At 37.3% G+C, this 20,827-nt stretch overlaps 1 protein-coding gene across 2 annotated transcripts in view; it reads left to right on the top strand.

Annotated features, from left to right (window-relative positions):
* Positions 1–20,827, top strand: part of uck2a (uridine-cytidine kinase 2a) — a 102,589-nt gene that overhangs the window by 44,104 nt on the left and 37,658 nt on the right. For both annotated transcript variants that reach the window (XM_039734720.1, XM_039734721.1), the window contains one exon: positions 18,143–18,302. In XM_039734720.1, the coding sequence (XP_039590654.1) occupies positions 18,143–18,302 (160 nt within the window). The remainder of the gene's footprint in view (positions 1–18,142; positions 18,303–20,827) is intronic.

Genomic DNA, 20,827 nt, shown 5'->3' with positions numbered 1-20,827 from the left:
ACTCACGAGAACATACTTGTCCTCCCTTCGTCACTCTTGGTTAATGAGTATACACTCACACACACAAACTAATAAGTAAAATAGAGAAATTGTGCAGCAAGTCTACAATTAGCAATTGAAACAGTAAAGTTAGCTGTAAAGCAACTGGGGTAGTGAGGGCAAGAATGCCAATAGTTAAATGTATATTATCGTCATTTGTGTACAAAAAAACTTTCCAATGTTGCTGTAAAACATTGCAGGTAACTTTCCACCCTTTATATAAAGCTGGGCTACCAGAAAGTATACCTGGGCTATGAAGTTTGCAAAGCTGGTAGCCCAGGAGACTAAAATATGCATTTACAATATGTCCGCTCCTGAATATAATACAATACAATATAATAAAAATCCAAGTAATAAATAAGGCACATTTATGTAATATAAATTAAAATTTAATAAGAAAGATTGGTTAGCAAATAAATGTGTTGTAGATTTGCACAAGAAAAATTAGAATTTGCAGGAATTACTAAATTTATGAGAGATATCTCCAGTTCTGTGCTGAATTTCAAGTCTGGGTATATTTCTTGTGTTTTGTATGTGGATCTCAAAGGAAACAGGTCCTCTTGATGCTTATGCTGTGTGGGCAGTCTGAGTACTAGTAGGACTTTTTAAATGCCTTCAGACTGGTAGTGATGAGGCATTCGTTTGCCTGCTTATTTTGTTCGGCTCCTGGATGTCTTTGTTGGTCATTTTAACCTCTTAGTTTGGCTTTCTGGGGTTTGATCCTTGGATTTCAAAATTAGGTTGGCATTTCTTTTGTTGTTTTGGGTTTTTTAAATTTGAATATTTTTTTTCTTCTCTTTTTAATTATTTGAAGCTTTGTAACTTTTTGTACTGTATCTTATTTAATGTAATATATTATTTATTTTGTTTCTTTCAACTAGGGTGTTACAGTTCCCCTTGTTTCCATTTGTGATTTATAGTCTTGGGCTTTTTTATTGTTTTTTCTTTTTTTCCTTTCAAATCCAGGCCTTGTTTTGTGAGCTTAGTTTTCCTGCAAGCATCACCTTTTTCAATAATAAAAAAATACACTAGGTTTTGTCAAGACCTAATTAGTAACTTGATACTTGCATTGTAAAACCTTTTTTATGTTAATCACTTTGTGCAGATGGTATAATGTCAAATTGTAGACAAGTATAACAATTCACAGTTCTAAATGCAATTTTTGTTATTTTTCATTTGGATATAACAGGTAAGAATTGTTTTGGGAAAATTTTATAAGACTTTGATTTTCCTAAGTAGTAATGAACATTTGAAATTGTTTATATATCTGTTTCTAAGATAGGTTATGTTTAATGATGTTTCTCATTGTGAAATTAATCATTCTATGTATATTATGCATGTGTACCATAGTGTCCCTGTTAAACTTGTGAATAAAAACAAAGGGAATGCTCCTGCTTTACTGTTCTTGAGAATTGATGCACACTGTTGGTGCCTAGCAACTTTTCTTAGGCTAGTTATTAGTTGTGTCTGTTTAGCTGATGGACTATGGCAGGGGCTTTTTCATGTGTAGGTTACACAAGATGAAGGATCATTTCCTCTTTAACAAGTGGGTTTTTTTAAAATCTGTCTGGGTGGGGTGAACAAATGCATTTGTCACAAAATAAATAAAATACTGCTTCCTCCTCCTGCTGCTGAAAAAAACTGATGTTGGACTGGTTCCAAAATGTTTTTGATTTCAATGGTCTTTTGGGGACAGTTTTGCAGTGGTGGAAGGTTGGGAGTGAAGGGTATATCTTTAATAATAGTCTAGCTCATATTTAACATGCACCCATATTTTTGCAAGAAGATTAACATTCTTTACAAACAAAACACTTAGCAGCTTGCTGTTTGTTACTGTCAGCTACAGTCCTAGAAATATCTGTGCTGGCTGAAAGTCTAAGCAGTGCATTGCTAGCGTTTTAGTTTTTTTACATTTCTGTTTGATAAAGTAGAAATGTTAGAACAATTGCTGTCAGAATGTGTGTTTCAGCCCACATGTCCTAAATCTCTCCCTCTCTCTCTCACACACACACACACACACACACACACACACACACACACACACACACACACACACACACACACACACACACACATCTATAATAAAAGGCAAAGCCCTCACTGACTGACTGACTTACTCACTGACTCATCACTAATTCTCCAACTTCCCATGTAGGTAGAAAGCTGAAATTTGGCAGGCTTATTCCTTACAGCTTACTTACAAAAGTTAAGCAGGTTTCATTTCGAAATTCTACACGTAATGGTCATAACGGTCGACAACGTCCGCCATGTTGAACTTTCTTATTTATGGACCCATCTTCACGAAATTTGGTAGGCGGCTTCCCTGCGCTAACCGAAACCAATGTACATACTTATTTCGGTGGTATGACGCCACTATCGGCTGCCATATTGAATTTTCCAAACATCACTAATTTTCCAACTTCCCGTGTAGGTAGAAGGCTGAAATTTGGTACTTATTTCGGTGGTATGATGCCACTGTTGGCAGCCATATTGAACTTTTAATGGAAACCAATGTCCGGATTTATTTTGTAGGTAGGACACCACTGTCGGCCGCCATATTGAACTTTCCAATGTCACTAACTCTCTAACTTCCCGTATAGGTAGAAGGCTGAAATTTGGCAGGCTCATTCCTTACAGCTTACTTACAAAAGTTAAGCAGGTTTCATTTTGAAATTCTACGCGTAATGGTCATAACGGTCAACGACGTCCGCCATGTTGAACTTTCTTATTTATGGCCCCATCTTATAGAAATTTGGTAGGCGGCTTCCCTGCACTAATCGAAACCAATGTATGTACTTATTTTGGTGGTATGATGCCACTGCCAGCCACCATATTGAACTTTTCAACAGTCTTTGTTACTTATGGGCCCATCTTCAAGAAATTTGGTACACGGGTTCGCAACGCTAACTGAATCCTACTTACATACATATATACGTCCATAGCCTGCAGCTCGGTCACCGTGTGAGGTGACGTTGGGTCCCCCATGCCAACACCTCCCACATTGTTGGCTGCCTGCCTATATAAGGCCGTCCGTCGCTCCGGTCTCTACATTCCCTTCCTTGCTTCGCCACGGATTCACGCCTCCCTACTGATAACTACAGCCTTTTTGTTTAATCCACGGCTTCTCCGCTGTTTTATTGTTTGTTTATTACAATTATAGATATTGTATAGGTATTTTACACTTACTTTACATTTCTCGGGTACCCATTTCCTTTATCATTCTAACCCCATTACCATGTCTATCGAGATGATCACTATCGATCAAAGAACTGTCGAGTGGTTTCCATGCCTGGAGATAGCACCTACCTTTTCCATTCTCTTTGTTACATATTGCACGGCCATATCAGGCTCACTCTTGATATCCGGAGGAACATTGTGTCTTATGTATTGAATGACTGGACAGGTTCAAGGTGTGGACTGATGACGGTACAGGAGATAATTAGACTACACAGGACCACTAGAAGAGTGAAATGCTTAAGCCCTTCACCTATGGTTCTGCATGTGAGTTGATGGCTGCCGCTGAATTGTTCGGTTGTCTCTTTCAAGTGTACCGAAATGGCCAAATATTTTACACCTTTGGACAACCGCCAATGCCTCTCAAACATCTTGGATTCACAGGTGACGATTTGAGTAGTGGACACTTTAATGTTTATGAATGTTTAAACTCTCAAAAGCTGGATGTGAAGTTATCGATGAAACCGGTTGTATGCTTACAACGCTTGACAGATGCTGAATGTCTCTTCAACACAACTAATCCTGCAAATACTATCGTAATTGAAACAAACCATGAAACTCAAACCGATTATGACAGCAGCAATCCAAGCTGTGAGATTTGAGACAAGATTACTGTTCACATGGCCGACTGTACGTTGCATGCTCAAGAGTAAGCTCAGCGCACAGCTTGGTCATATTACAACCGGAGGGCCGAACTCACAATGTGGTATACAAAGAGATCCTTAACAAATAATTATTGGCATATTTTTCCTCAGTTTAAAAAGCTTTAATTTTCTTCTTAATAAAAATTTTAATGCAGTACTTCGCCGATGCGAAGCGCGGGTATTATGCTAGTATAAGTATATATATATATATATATATATATATATATATATATATATATATATATATATATATATATATATATATATATATATATATATATATATATATATATAATATACACACACACACACACACATATATATATACACACATAGGTACTTACTTGTATTTATGTTAACACACATACAGTATACATGAGACTGCATAGTGGTTTCTCTTTTTAAACAATTGTTGCCAATCTGCATTTCAGAAACCTACATGCATTCTGTCAAGTAAATAAGGGCTTGAATTTCATTGTTGTATAAGGAGAACAGTGCAGTATTTTAAAAATCACACTTATATTAAGTTTAAAAATAAGGAAAATTATTAATCTTTTTCAAGGGAAGAAATAGAAATAAAAGGTTATTATTATATGAAGAAGGCAAAAGTACATGTACATATTTGAATATTATGGAAAGGAGTGTGATGCAGTACTTTGATATGAATTGCTGTTGAGAAAAAAACATGTACATGCACTGTACACATTTTATGTGTACAGTGTATAGTGTACGTTAACAAATGTATTATAGAAACAATTGATATTGTATTAAAGCATATATACCATATACTGAAATGCATACACTCAACAATGAAATACTGCTATTATCCATCCATCCATCTTCAAACCCACTTACCCATGCTGGAGCAATGCCTGGCCAGGGCACTAGTTCATCACAGGGTGAATACACATACTCACTCACTCACTCACTCATTCACTCACTCAAGCACATGCTTAAGTCCAATTTAGTATCACCAGTTCACCTATTTAGTATCACCAGTTCACCTAACCTCCTTGTCTTTGGGCTGTGGGATTAAATGCTGCTGTTATATATATTATTTAATTAATTTATTAAATTAAATAAATTAAAGTCATAGATTTTGCCTTTACATTGGGTATAGTCCCTGATTCTGTTAAGTCCAGTGTTTTCTCCATTGCTCAACTACTTAACGTGAATGTTTTAGAATGTTTTACAATTGGTAAATTACTATCCTATTCTTCTAAAATATTTCCTGTCTAAAGTTTTTGGAGGGAGTTGTTGCCAGTCAGTTGCAGTGACATTTGTCTTCTGATGAACTTTATTGAACAGTGCTGGTCCAGGTTTTGAGAAATCTACATCACTGAGTTCATTATTGTTGATGTATGAAATTATCAGTTATTAAACTATATATTCATTTCACATTTGCTAGTGTCCTCCTTTTTTCCCCATGTCCTCTAAGGCATGATTTTTGTTCAATTTTTTTTTTGGTTTACTTTACTCCCCTTAACATTATTTAAAAAATATTAAAACAGACCAGAGCCAAGCAGCGCTGAATACCATTTTCCTGTTTTATTGTATGTTGCATTTAGAAATTTATTTAGACATACATATGGTTTTTAATTAGTACCATAGTACAATTCTTGAGTCCTTGCCTCCCAGGGCTCATTTAGTTAGCTGTCAATTTTCTTCTTTAGGACCACCTTTGGATATGGATCATTCCATATCAAATCAACCGATTTTCCAGAAACCCCACTCTCTTTGGTCTCACAAAATTCTGAAAAAAAAAAACACAAATACTGGTGTACTCATGTTATTTAGGAGACACCCCGTAAAATTATATTGATGTAAAATCAACACTTTCCAAAATACAACCAATTTTGTCAGGGGAGAACCATGTCAAATTTGATACAGCTTTATTTTTTCATCAGTTTCACAAGACCATATTTCAAGAACTAAACCACCTAACAGGCTCACATTTTGCATTATAGTACCTTTATAGATATAGTACATAATGAAACGTTTGGTTCAGATGATACCACTTGGTAAGAGTAGACCTTCAAAAAAAGAGGAAAAAAAGTATTGTGTGTCTTTTTGGCTTTGCTATGTTTAGGCTTTCAGAAAGCATACGTCTAACTGATACAGCCTGCTAAAGTTTTTCCCATGTTTAGATACCTACACAGGGCTTTTCAAAATGTTATAAACAAATAAGAAACTGCATCAGGGTTTGACCAGCAGACTTTTCAAATGTGAATAAATAATTTTGAGTCTAATTTTCAGACTAGCATAATGCACTGTGGGAATGTCCCGTGTCTGTGTGGGTTTCCTCCCACAATCCAAAGACATGCAGGTTAGGTGCATTGGCAATCCTACATTGTCCCTAGTGTGTGCTTGATGTGTGGGTGTGTGTGTGCCTGGGGTTTATTCCTGCCTTGCTCCCTGTTCTGGCTGGGATTGGCTCCAGCAGACCCCCGTGACCCTGTGTTAGGATATAGCAGGTTGAATGATGACTGACTGACTGACATGACTGGCATTCTAAATATGGGTTTAATTCAACATTTGTCAGTAGTAACAATCATCAAGTTCTTCATCACTGACTTGGGTATAGGATTAATAAAAAAAAGGTCACCAAAGGCACAACATATGAACAACAGCTGCTTGACTTATCATTAAATACAACGCTAGTTATGATGAAATGTTAACATCTTGGTATTGCAGCAGGAGGAATGTGACCCATTTAATTTCTGTTTCAATCAAAATGCAGAGTGTAGGGATTCATTGTCTTTGAGATCACGATGGTACTGCTTCCCACTGACTGTTATAGATGCACTAAGCAGTGCAATGATACACTGTAATGGTACCCAACAAATATTGTCTCTTAAGTGGACAATGCAAAGACTATGCAGGATTGTTTGGATGCATGAAGCATATCAGGATGTCTGATTCTACTTCATTCTTCTCAGAAATCACACAAATCCATTTATCATCAGTCATGCACCCAGCATAGCCTCCAATAGGACACTGGTCTAATGTGAGGGATGCATCTTATCCATCAGGACTGTGATCGTGAGAGTGCAGGATCTTCAGTGGTGAATATTCAGACAGTTGACTGTCTTCACCAGACATTTGAGTTTTCTGTCTTCTGTAAGGAAGTAATAGTGTTATTCTTAAAAACCAGGTGCTCTTTTTGCAATGGATAATCACATTCAGCAACATGAGACAGGTCATCGTCATTTGACATTTTTGATAACATACTTGTAGGTAGAATGCCCAGAGGGGTCAGGGCGGTCTCATGGTCTGGAATTCCTACAGATTTTATTTTTTCTCCAGCCGTCTGGAGTTTTTTTGTTTTTTCTGTCCCCCCTGGCCATTGAACCTTACTCTTATTCGATGTTAATTAATAATGATTTATTTTGTTTTATTATTGTGTCTTTTATTTTCCTATTCTTTATTATGTAAAGCACTTTGAGCTACTGTTTGTATGAAAATGTGCTATAGAAATAAATGTTGTTGTTGTTGTTGTACTGATTGAAAACTCAGTGATTACCATTATAGTGTATTCAGCCTATGTTTAGGATGGAAACGAAGAATGAAAGATTTGCAAAAGACAGAAACTATATATGGATCATTCCATGTCAAATCAACCAGTTGCCCATGCACTTTGGACCCAAAAAAAAATTCTGGAAAAATTACCAGGTGTACCCATGTTAGTCGAGCGACACCCTGTAAATTTTGTTTAATGTGACATTAGTACTTTCCAAGATTCTCATATGATTTAATCCCATTTTAAAAACAAAGGTACAGGAAGATGACGTCAGTGGGCCCAATGTTATCAGTGCCTAAGAACTTAAGATGAAGCATTGTTTGAAAAAAGATTTGAGATTACAAGATGAAGTAAAACAATAAAGGAATAATGAAAAAAAAAAAGTTGATGACCCAGTGGTCATAGCTGCTGCCTCATAGTTTTAGAATCTTCAGTCCAAAGACGATTAACAAACATTGTTCATGTGAATTTTTTCAAGTTCTGTTCATGTTGTCCGCATGACACAAGATTTTCTTGGGTGCTTGCTACTGCATTCCCAAAATCATGCAGGTTGTGCTAATTGGGCACTCTGAATTGGCCCCTGTTTGGGTGTGTGTGTGTGTGAATTCCCTGAGATAAAATAGTGTGTATCTGGGGTTAGTTCCTGATCCTTCTGGGATTGGCTTCATGCCCATAATCAATACCAGATTAATGATGTTTGAAAATGCTATGTTTGGTATGCTGATAAAATTACAGCTTTCATTAGTTGTGTTTGTGCTTGACGTATGATACCTTATTATTCAGTATGCTGTGTCAGGAGGTCAATGACACATGGCAACAAGGTACATTCCCTCTTTCTTAGTTAGCCATAATTGCACTTTGGTTATCATTTGTTTAACCACCTGGTTTACAATAGTTGCCAAAATTTGAACAAGCCCCTGTTCAGGAAGTGCAGGCCTCTTGGTGCAGCAGTGGTGGAAATAGAAGAAATGGCCATGAAAGGAAAATGTACCAGTGCTCAACAACTTTTTTTAGTATTTTGTTTTGATCTTGGTTTCCTGTTCTCTCATTTTTGTTGAACATCTGCGACCTAATTTTCACATTCAAGATTGTAGCATCATGGAATATAATGCTTTTTTATTGTTGTGTTGCCATGCCTGTATCAAAGAGCTTTGCACCATGTTAAAAAAGTTAACTTGTTCTTATTTTTTTAACCTTGTTTGTGTAACAAGTTAACCAGTAAATGTCACCTATTTGTTTGAAAAGTAAGATGGAGCAGAAGTCTTCTTTGGTGAGGTGTTATTAACCCAGTTTCTGAACTTGCTTTTTCAGAGCTAGGATTTCTTTCTCCAGACGCAAGGCAGGAATCAACAGGACAATACTCCTCAGTCACTTTAGAACATGCTAATTAATCTAACAGCATTTCTTTAGACTGTTGGATGAAATCCACATAAATATGAATATGTAAACTTCAAGTAGGTGGCTTCCTGGCTGGGAACACAGCTAGTATTCAGACTCTTGAGTTGCAGCATTCATTGTAACTACTTTTGCCATTGTGGTGCCTTTTTTGGAAATTCCATTAATCAAAATTGCCAGGAAAAGATATGACTTTAAGACCTTATTATTTTTACTGCAGAGATTTACCATATAGCTATGATGTGAGCAACTCCTGTTTGCCATCAAGCAAGCTCCATCCATTTTCTAAACCAGCTTTATCCTGAGCAGGGTTGTGGAGAAGCTGTAACCTATCCCAGCAGGAACAATCCAAAGGTGAACACCCCCACAGGCCAGTTTAGCACTGCCAGCCCACCTAACCTGCATGTCTTTGGACTATGGGAGGAAACACATGTGGATGGGCATAGCGAGAACTTTCAGACTTCATGCCGGGTTGTAAACCCTAGTCTCCTTGTTGCGAGCATCACTCTGTCACCATACCATCTGGTGAGCTGCCATATTTGTATATAGGAAACTGATAAATGTGTATTTATTTTCCAATATCAGGTTTAAGTCTGCTTGCGCAGCATGACGTCCGTGTAGATGCAGTGTTTCCTGCAGAAATCCGGTCTGCAGCATGGGTAATTGGGTCTGTCCTTGATCACAGCTGCAGTTACAAAAAACTGATGAGATTTCCCATCAGCATTTCACGGCCAAGAGGGATGTGGGCTGTGTACTATGGTTTAATTACAAAAGTATTTGGATGTGAATTTTATAGCCAAAAGAATACAGTTTTGTTGGCAAGAGTGGCAGCAGCAGGCTACCAGTATCAAATGCATGACAGAGAGACCTAATAATTACAGATTAAATATAGACTTTAATCTTAGAGGTCCACCTACTGTGGTGGTGGCAGTGGTGGTTAGAAGCAAAACATGAGAGGAATCCATAGTCTTATAAAAGACTTTCAAACGGGGGCCTACAAGTTCAGTAAATCAGTATAACTATGTGATGCACATATAGCAGAAAAGAGTCACCCTCCCCATATAATACCTACTACAGATATACATGAGTGAAATAATAAATTATACACCTGCCTTTTGCAAGCAAATCTGGCAGTCCTGCAGTATTCATGTCTGCAATTGTTTGTTTATAGAAGCAAATGTACTTATGTCATCTTATTCATAGCTTGTTTGGACATCAGTTGTATGGCAACAAGGATGAAGCACAACCTTTCTTTGGTCAACTATTATCTATCAGTTTTCTGGGCCTGATTTTCCTGTACAGTCATATACCTTTTTCTAATGGACTCTTGGCAAGAAGTAATAGGGAAAACCCAACAGTTCCACAAAACACAGTTGCATCATATCAATAAAGGCACAAGTGAAATAAACAGCCATAAACAGTCAGTGTGCTTTGAAAGGTGCTCCTTTATTGTTTTTTTTTCTTTCTCTACATATTATCCTTCTAAATCTATTTTGGGTGTGGCCATAAATGAATGTTAAAGCCTGAAATGAGATTTTGGGCATCTATCTTTTTTTAACAAACTAAAGTTCCGAATTTTATGTGCATTTCAAAGTCGTGTTTAACCACAAAGTCTATTTGGGGCAAGGTAATTCTTTTTTAGTGTTTAAGCAATGTTGGAAGTAGGTGAAATAGATATTTGTTTCATTTGTTCCATCCTTCTGATTGACAGACCAGGCTAATCTGTGTGGCTGTAGTGGTAAAATCTTCTTTAGGTTTTAAGCATCATCATACACTTCTAAGATTGGGCCAATTTAAGTGTCTTATTGCAACCCAGTCTAAAGGGGTCATGAACTTGTACATCTGGTGATTTTGGAGTAGTCGTGTTCCTGTTATAAATAACTGTTCTTTAGTTTTTACTTCCTTTTGTAACTCTGTGTAGCTGTTATTGTTTTAAATTGCTTTGGGCTATCTTCATATATGAAAATCTGCTAAATGTTATCAAGAATCATGTCAATTACTTGAGTATAATAATATGTTCTGAGATTTTTCTGTTAATGAATACAGCAGTTTTAAAGTACAAAGTACTTATTTCAGGTAAAGAGAGTAGTTGTTTTGAGGTAACATATATGGAGAAATATTCTGGACAAAAATAAATACAATACTAGTGACTGGGAGCCCAATCGAATCGGGCTACAATTTCTACGTTTGTGAAATCCATACTTTCTCTGCAAAGAATTATTTGTTTTTTTTAAGTCCTTCAAATTATTTTGTTATCATGGCACTGATTTGTGCTTAAAATAGACCTTTTCGGCTGATGTAATGAAGAGCTTCCTGTTTAAACTGGGCTGCAAGACGTGAACTCAGCATTTTGGCGCACCTCATTTGATTTTTTTCTGGCAAACAAATTTTCAAAACAAACCGTATTTTACGACTTTAGAGTCAGAGTAATAATTATGTTGGTGTGGTCATTTTAGGTCTGAGATCGGCTAAAACTTAAACAATGACCGTTGTTAATACCCAACTGTCATTACTCCGTTTGCCAATAGATGTCAGAAGGACGGATGCCAAGACCAAACTGCCCAAAGATAGATTTTGATGTACCAAGCAAATAGTGATACGTTCTAAATTACTTACGGTTCTGAAGCTGTCGAAGGGTTTAAGTCAGTCGACGATGTTAGTCCTGGAAAGTACGCTCCACCAAACCAACATTCCAAAAAGCAACCGAACTTACTGTTATCTGCTCGAACCAACACCGACTTACTATACTCGGCCATCCAGCGGCGTAACTGAAGCATTTGAACATTCTTGGCCAATCATGCAACACTGCGTCCGTGTTTGCCACGTGATGTTCTAACTACAGAGGCAGAGTCCCATTGCATGGTTCTAACTTGTATTCAGTTGAGGTATTTACGTGAACACCATACATATGGATAGTATCAAATTATATTTAAGAGTGTATGCAAATAAATAAATGTGAGAGAGAGAGGTTGGGAGCAAACTATGAAATGTGACAATATATAAATAAATGTGTCAGAAAAATATATTTGTTTTTCTTTTTGTCATTAAGTAAGATTTCAATGACACCACACAAGAAATACTGTCAATTTCACTTGTCACTGTTAAGAGAGTGGGATGTAGCAAGTACTGCTTTTTGATTAGTGAATGATCAGTAGTGTGTTCATAAGTCTCTGACCATCAAGTGCTACACTTATAGGCAGCCACTTTAGATGCAGACTCCAGGGAGATTTTTGAATTCAGAGGTTCTTGAAATAAAGCAGCTGCTTCTCAAAATAGTCCTGGCTAACTTTTTCTTGCACTTGACCATTCCCTTTGCTTACCTTTGGAATCCCGTGGTTCATAGCCACATGCAAAGTTGTGACTGGGCATGTCCCCTTTAACCATGATTCACCAGTCAAACAACAATTACTTACTAGACCATGCCCTGTTAACTTTTACAGATGAAAATAACAGTTTTCATTTAAAGGTACATTTCATGTTGTGTGTGGTGTCACTGAAAAAAAATGACTGTATGTACTCGAGTATAAGTCAGGTCTGGAAACCCAAAAAATCTATCATAAAACCAGACCCCGACTTATACGCCCGTTGAAAAATATGACACTTAATTTTCTTTTATTTATACATTTTTTTTTATACATCATCTTGCCTCCTCCAGTCTCTGATCAGTTTCTCAGACACTTTGAATTTTGTTGCAGCAGTGCAGTTACCAATTACTTTTGCCACTTCAACGACTTTTAATTTAAAACCAGCCTCATATTTTCTTCTGATTGGACGCTCCATTGTAGATAAGGGATGTTCTTACAATAAAGGTGTATGAGGGTGTAAGATACAAAAAACACAAAACACACAAACTATTCCAAAGCAAAGTTTGCACTATTTACCGTGTGCTCCGTGGTTACTCTCTCAGGTGGGCGTGAGCATATCATAATCTCTTGGAACAATAGCGTGGGTTTTCCGCATTCAACTTATATGAAATTATAAGGTAAAATCAAGCCCCGACTTTTACGTGGGAGAACTGAAACGCGAGTATATATGGTAATGAAGAAATAATTAAATAAACACACAAAGAAATGAGCAGCAAAAAAATATTTCATTGACACATTTAATTATTTGATTCAAATTTTGTTTGTAGTGAAATGCTTAAGAAGAAGACTATAAAGGCAATACACAATAAATACACAATGTAATAAACATTAATAGGATACAGTAGTAGCAGTGTGTGAAATAGAGCATCATGTAGTTCTAGGCACTGTTCTAACTTGGGATGCAAATACCCTGTGGAAAGAAGGTGCTCTTCATTCTTTATGAACTTGTCTTCAGACACTGGTAGGATTTACCTGACTGCAGTACAGAGAAGAGGCCATTATTGGCTGGTATTGCTAATGATTTTCTTTGCTCTAATACAGTTTCACTTTGAATAGATGTCCTGGAAGTTATAGAGTGTGCACACCCAGTGAAGAGTTCACCGTTCTGATTTTGCTACTTGAGGTTTCCAAATCCAGCAGTAGAGCTTCATGTTAAGATAGTTTGAATGGTGGATGTGTTTAAGTTCTTTAGTATCTGGGGGACAGCCTAAAGTTCCTAAAGCATCTGAAGTGGTAAAGATGTTGCATAACCTTCTTCAATGAAGTACCTGAAACTGTCCACCCTCTCCACCTGAATGCTGTTAATTTGGAGGGAGTAGTAGGTAGTGCCTTTGTTATTTCTGTAAATCCACAATTAAGTTCCTTTGTCTTGCTGACGTTCAGGTGACGTCTTTTGTCATGAAACCAGTGTGACTGGCTCTCCACTTCATCCAGGTTAACCTGTTCATTGAGATCAGTCCCACTGCAGCTGTGTCATCAACAAAGTTAACAGTGTTGATAGGGTTCCTGTGCAGCCATGCAGTATAGAGGGCTCCGAGCACAGCCCATGGAGTCACTGTGTTGAGGATGAAGGATGGTAAAGTGTGGCCACCCACTCAGACCACCTGGAGTCCAGATATTATATATATATATATATATATATATATATATATATATATATATATATATATATATATATATATATATATATATATATATATATATATATATATATATATAAACCGCATTTGCACATAAGTACCTTGCCTGTTGTCTAGGTGGGCCAGTACTGTATGCATAGGATCAATGTGATGGCATCATGTGTGCATCTACTGCAGCTCACATATCATTTTGATTTATTTAATCATTCATTTATTTGCTCATGTATGTAATTTTGTTCAAAATATTCTTTCATAATTATATTCAGTAATCATGGTTCCAGAGAATGGAAATGTGTTGCTTGTTAATAAGTACATGCAAGAAAGAATCTCACAGTGCTCTGTATGTGTGACAGTAATGGCCCTATAAAGCAAGATGCCTGCTGTGATTTTATAAGAAGTGCTGTTTTCACATCTAGTGGAAGCAATTTACCAAGCTACATGTTGATATATAGATGTATATGAGATTATGCAAAAGTAAATACTAATGTGTTGTGGTTATGGGATACAAAAGATAACTGGTGACATTTATGAAACATTTTGTTTAGGGGGCTGGAAAACTGAATATGAGAGAAAGTTAGATAACTGCATCAAGGCTTGTATTAGTGTCCACTGAAAAAAAGTTAATTGTGTGCCTTCAAACTCTGCCTGTCTACCTAAAGTTGTGTTCGTTTAGGATAGGCCCCAAGTTTCCTGTGACCAATTTAGGATAAAGTAGGTTTGGAAAATGGATGGGTGTTTGGATGTATTGATAATTTAAAGTGTTCAAGTTATAAAATACATGAGTAACATAATGACTTGGTTTGTGCATGCTGTGTTCTACGCAAGTGCTTTTGTACCAGTTTACATGGAAACTGAAACTGTGTATATGGAGCTAATTTAAATAATCAGACAACTGTAGCTCATTAAAAAGAAAAAAAAAACACACACTCACTAAAAGTGGCATAAACTTGACTGCAGTCTAAGGCAGCCAAACATCTGTATGCAGATCTTCAATAAAATACATCTTTATCAGTTAGTATTTTTTAATAAAAGGCTTTCTGCCTCCTTGCCATATTCCATCTGGTAAAGCAGGTTTTGCATTTAAATGGACAGGTGACCTTTTGCATTTATCTACTTGGCTATCATTTTACAATTCAGGAGGTCAATTTAATTCATTCTTTAATTGGTCATTTATATTGAGGGTATCCTGGTGGTACAGTTCTTCTAGAATTACTGCCTTACAAGCCTTGGGACCATGGTTTGATTTCTGCTAATGGGTTTTTCTTTGATTCAGTTAGTTATTGGAAATGGCACTCAATGCATTGGAAAGTCTCTTAGTTGCCTAAACAGATTTTGCTTAGTTTTCTGGTAAGGCAGAACTTTGTACTTTGCTTACTGATAGTCTTTTGTAGAACACATGCCTTCATAAGTTTTGCAAAAAATAGTTCTTTTAAGGGAAAAGCCCATTCAGAGATGACTGCTGTATGCTAAGAGATTTCTAGTTATTTTGCACATTAAAGACTTAAACCACAGGGCATATTCTTGCTTCTCTCAAAATCCATGCTACCCTTACTTACTAGGATATTTTCATCTTCGATAAAAGGACTTTATGATCTGTTGACTCTAGTAATGTATTTTTTCTTTATTTTCTCTGACTTAAGTGCTGGGCGATTGCTACCCTATGAAATATTATGCTTCCTGCTCCAGTAAGCAGATTAGGACACTGCCAGAAAGAAAAACAGGTCAAATAGCTAGCTTGCTCATTAAGCTCTGTCTCTGTTCGTCACATTACTCCAGACAGCACTTCCCGAAAAACAGCTAATGTGACCTAATTTGTTTCTTATAACAGACTGCATAAATTAATATCAACTGAATGAGTTTTGTATTCTTCTTGTTAGTGAAAGTAAATTGTTCACTTGTCTGACTCATTATTTAACCAGAAAACTTTTATTCCTTCAAACTGACACATCCGGCTTATTTGATATGCTGTACTTAAACGGTATTTATTTGTTGTCACCTCCCCTAGACAGAGTGGTTGTCTGACCTCTTTCCGCTAGGAGATTGCAATTTTGAATGAAATTCCTCTCTCTCTCTCTATTCCTTTGTTGTGATCACATAAGCATTGTGTGTTTCTGGTTGATGGGAACTAGTGCTGTGCAAGTTATTCATTTTGCTTGTTGATTGTAAGAAATTGATTAATAGCCTTTTCTCTTCACTGATGACTTTTGAAGATATTTCTTTAAGAGTGATCCCTTTATGAGAAAAAATCAAATCCTTAATATCTCTAGGCTCCATAATTTACAACAAGTTACCTCAAGCAAAAGTTGTATATGGTACATCATAATTTAAATGAAGAAAGTGAAATATTAACATGTCTCAGAAATCTAAGTATGTGTTCTGCCCCACAGGGATCATATACAGAAAGTATTCACAGCACATCACTTTTTCCACATTTTGTTATGTTACAGCCTTATTCCAAAATGAATTAAATTCATTTTTTCCTCAGAATTCTACACACAACACCCCATAATGACAACGTGAAAAAAGTTTTTGCAAATTTATTATAAGTAAAAAAAACTGAGAAATCACATGTGCATAAGTATTCACAGCCTTTGCTCAATACTTTGTCGATGCACCTTTGGCAGCAATTCCAGCCTCAAGTCTTTTTGAATATGATGCCACAAGCTTGGCACACCTATCCTTGGCCAGTTTCGCCCATTCCTCTTTGCAGCACCTCTCAAGCTCCATCAGATTGGATGGGAAGCGTCAGTGCACAGCCATTTTAAGATCTCTCCAGAGATGTTCAATCGGATTCAAGTCTGGGCTCTGGCTGGGCCACTCAAGGACATTCACAGAGTTATCCTAAAGCCACTCCTTTGATATCTTGGCTGTGTGCTTAGGGTCGTTGTCCTGCTGAAAGATGAACCGTCGCCCCAGTCTTAGGTCAAGAGCGCTCTGGAGCAGGTTTTCATCCAGGATGTCTCTATACATTGCTGCAGTCATCTTTCCCTTTATCCTGACTAGTCTCCCAGTTCCATCCCTATAGCATGATGCTGCCACCACCATGCTTCACTGTAGGGATGGTATTGGCCTGGTGATGAGCGGTGCCTGGTTTCCTCCAAACGTGACACCTGGTATTCACACCAAAGAGTTCAATCTATGTCTCATCAGACCAGAGAATTTTGTTTCTCATGGTCTGAGAGTCCTTCAAGTGCCTTTTGGCAAACTCCGTGCCTTTTGGTCTACAGACAATTCCTTTGACTTCATGCTTGATTTGTGCTCTGACATGAACTGTCAACTGTGGGACCTTATATAGACCGGTGTGTGCCTTTCCAAATCCTGTCCAATGAACTGAATTTACCACAGGTGGACTCCAAATAAACTGCAGAAACATCTCAAGGATGATCAGGGGAAACAGGATGCACCTGAGCTCAATTTTGAGCTTCTTGGCAAAGGCTGTGAATACTTATGTACATGTGCTTTCTCAATTTTTTTTACTTTTAATAAATTTGCAAAAATCTCAAGTAAACTTTTTTCACGTTGTCATTATGGGGTGTTGTGTGTAGAATTCTGAGAAAAAAATGAATTTACTTAATTTTGGAATAAGGTTGTAACATAACAAAATATGGAAAAAGTGAATGCTTTGTGAGTGCTGTGAATACTTTCCGGATGCACTGTATACATTTCCTTCACATCAGAATTATTCACCTTCATTCTGCTTACCATGGTTGTGCACGCTATGCCACGTTGTCCTCTAACTTTTTTGAAGTCCTCCTGGGAAATTCCTAGACACTCACAGGTGACTCCCTGGTTTTCTTGCAGTAGGCCACGCCTTGTAGACCTTGCATGAGGTCATCCTTACGTCATGCCCAAACTATCCCAACTGGCTTCTCTTAATCTGGAAAAGTAGCAGTCCAACTGTGAGTTTGTTGTGCTATCCCAGAGAGTAGCCTGAGCATCTGATGCACAAACATCATGTTGGCTGCTTAAATTTGCACTCTCATTCTTTTAGTCATTGTTGACCACTTGTTCACAGATAAAGATGAGTATTTAGATTGACTAGTTAATTAAAACCTTTATCCTTTGAGCTTATTAGATAAATGGATTTATAATTAGATAAATTAAGATTAAAAAATTTCATTGTAATTTTAGAATATTCTTGAGACGTGAAAATATTGCAGTAGGACAGGAGAAGTGGCAAATATTTTTTCATAGCACTGTATACTTATAAATAATAAAAAAACAATCTTTTCAATCATTCTGACTGAAATAGTTTAGTACTTCAAATTTATTTATTTATTTTTTTTCTTCTCTCCAATTCTCCAGTCATCTGTTTGTGGAAAGATCATGGAACTGCTTGGGCAGAATGAGATTGACCATCACCAACGGCAAGTAGTCATCCTAAGCCAGGACAGCTTTTACCGTGTTCTGACTGCTGAGCAGAAGGCCAAAGCACTCAAGGGCCAGTACAATTTTGACCACCCAGGTAAGAGATGATGCATAACCTTTAAATGTACTATTTTAATTAACAGAATTTTAAAAAAGACATTCACACTTTTTTTTTTTTTTTTAATTTAGTAAAGTTCATTTTATTGAGGTTAAACGTGGTCTAGAAAACACAATTATATTGCAGTATCAGAGAAAATGTAGTGGTTGAATAACTTTTAAACAATTAAATACTCATTGAAACTAGAATATAGTGTTGACATGACAGCAGGAGGCAATGGGGTTCTGAGGGATATCCTGCTGGTCTTTTCTCTTTTTCATTTCACAATTAATTTCTTTAATCAATCCTACTGTTCTAAAATTTAGCAGAAATATTTATTGGTTAAGTAGATTGAGTACATTCTTTCTTAAATAAGATTTGTACTTGCTGTTTTTTTAAATTAACAAATTCATCCTTAGGGTGCTCAGAACACATACGCGCATGCATCATGGCTGCCACACGTTCCCAGCATTCATTTGACACATCCTCTGAGCACGTCTTCAGAAATTAACATGACATGTGTGTGAGTTGCAGTTACAGCAAAAAGTCGGGCAGAACAGTGTGGTAAAATTCGGAATGTGACGTCAGGGTCTCTATTTATCTACATGTGACAGAAAGATGCTTTGAAGAACCTACGGGATCGATGTTTGTGCTTCAATGTTTGATGAATGGTTCGATGTAGTGATTCAAAATGCCGACATAAAAATGCATTTGTGGTGTTTTTATATTCAAGCCTCATATATTCCCCAATATAATGACGCAATACATTTTGAAAGTCTCAAATACCATCTTCTGTGCCATCTTATTTATTTATTTATTTTTTTTGAAAGTCAGTCAGTCAGTCATTATCCTAACACAGGGTCACGGGGGTCTGCTGGAGCCAATCGCAGCTAGCACAGAGCGCAAGGCAGGAACAAACCCCAGGCAGGGCACACACACCCACACATCAAGCACACACTAGGGACAATTTAGGATTGCCAATGCACCTAACCTGCATGTCTTTGGACTGTGGGAGGAGATCGGAGCACCTGGAGGAAACGCATGCTCACACAGGGAGAACATGCAAACTCCATGCAGGGAGGACCCAGTAAGTGAACCCAGGTCTCCTTATTGCGAGGCAGCCGTGCTACCACTGTGTCACCCTGCCCCCCGCATCAGAATGTATGGCAGTGTATTTGAGCCATAGAGAAAAAAATTAAGAACATAGCGAAAAGGTGTATTTTGTAATTAAAGTGGAGATTTTGGCTTTAATCTCAATATGTCCACTTTAACCTCTTAGTTTACTTTATCATTAGACTGTCGTAAATGTCATCTTCAAACCGACCCAGTTGTTAATCGCTACGTGCTTCTGGGGTTTCCTCCTGACCTGACAGCAGCAACAAGCAGTAATAGATCACCACACAGTACACATTAAATTTATGGTGGTCCAACTCGCTGCACATTTAGAATCCTTAGATTTATACTTGATATCACTTTCGTGGTGAAATGCATTTAATTATGTATACTACATTTTACAGATAAATCATTAACTTCGTTTAAATAATGAGTACACAATAATTACACAAAAAGGGGGCCGGCACGGTGGCAGAGCGGTAGTGCTTTTGTCTCGCAGATAGTCACGTGCGCTGGTGTTCCTTGCCTCGAGTTTGCATGTTACCCTGGCGGATTTCCACAGTGTGCTCCAGTTTCCTTCCAAAGGTATGCAGATTTGGGGATATCGTGATGCTAAAATGGCGCTAGTGTATGTGAGTACTTGTGTTCACCTTGCGATGACCTAATGCCCCGTCTAGGGATTGGATTGGATTTATACATTTAATCAATAAACATCCATCTTTTTCAGAGATATTGTGGCAAGGTGTCCGCGGAATTTAATGGGCATTCACAACACAATGAAGCTGAACTTGTTCTGACTGTGATGATATCTTGCGCTGTCACCGGGTGGAATTTTCCTGATTTATGTGACGTACGCTCACAAGGATAAACAGTACAATGCTTGCATAATGGTAGCGTCCGCTAGTGCACACATCGCGTCGTGTGAAGTATAAACCTGGCCTTACAGATAACACAGGGTGGGGGCACTGGAAGAGAGCTACTTCAAAAATACTGGTTAAATTGCATACATTTTAAATATTTTGGGGGAGAAAAAGGTGGGTTTTGGGGTTTGTTTAATTAAAAGGTAATGTTTCAACTATAAACTCCCCTGGAGTTTGCTAGTCAGCACAGTAATAAACAACTAAATCCAAGCTCTGTGGCTTAAGTACAAAGCCTAAGATGGAAACTTAATATGACACTTCCTTTAAATCGCGTTCACAGAGATGCGCTTCTTTTCAGCATGGATAGTAAAATTTGTCAATAGTGAAGAAAGAAAAATGAGCATAGTCAAGCATAGGCAGATTCTACAATAAATTATGTTTTGGCCTAGTTGTTTTTGGTTTAGTTCCCATTCTGGAGGAGAGCAATGTCAAGAAAACATTGGAATGGCTCTAAAACAGTGTTCCCCAAATTTGTCCTGGTAGATCCCTGAG

The sequence above is a fragment of the Polypterus senegalus genome, chromosome 14 (genome assembly GCF_016835505.1).
Source record: "Polypterus senegalus isolate Bchr_013 chromosome 14, ASM1683550v1, whole genome shotgun sequence".
Lineage (NCBI taxonomy): Eukaryota > Metazoa > Chordata > Cladistia > Polypteriformes > Polypteridae > Polypterus > Polypterus senegalus.
Note: the sequence above shows the minus strand (reverse complement) of the source record. Positions and strands in the feature narration are given on the sequence as shown.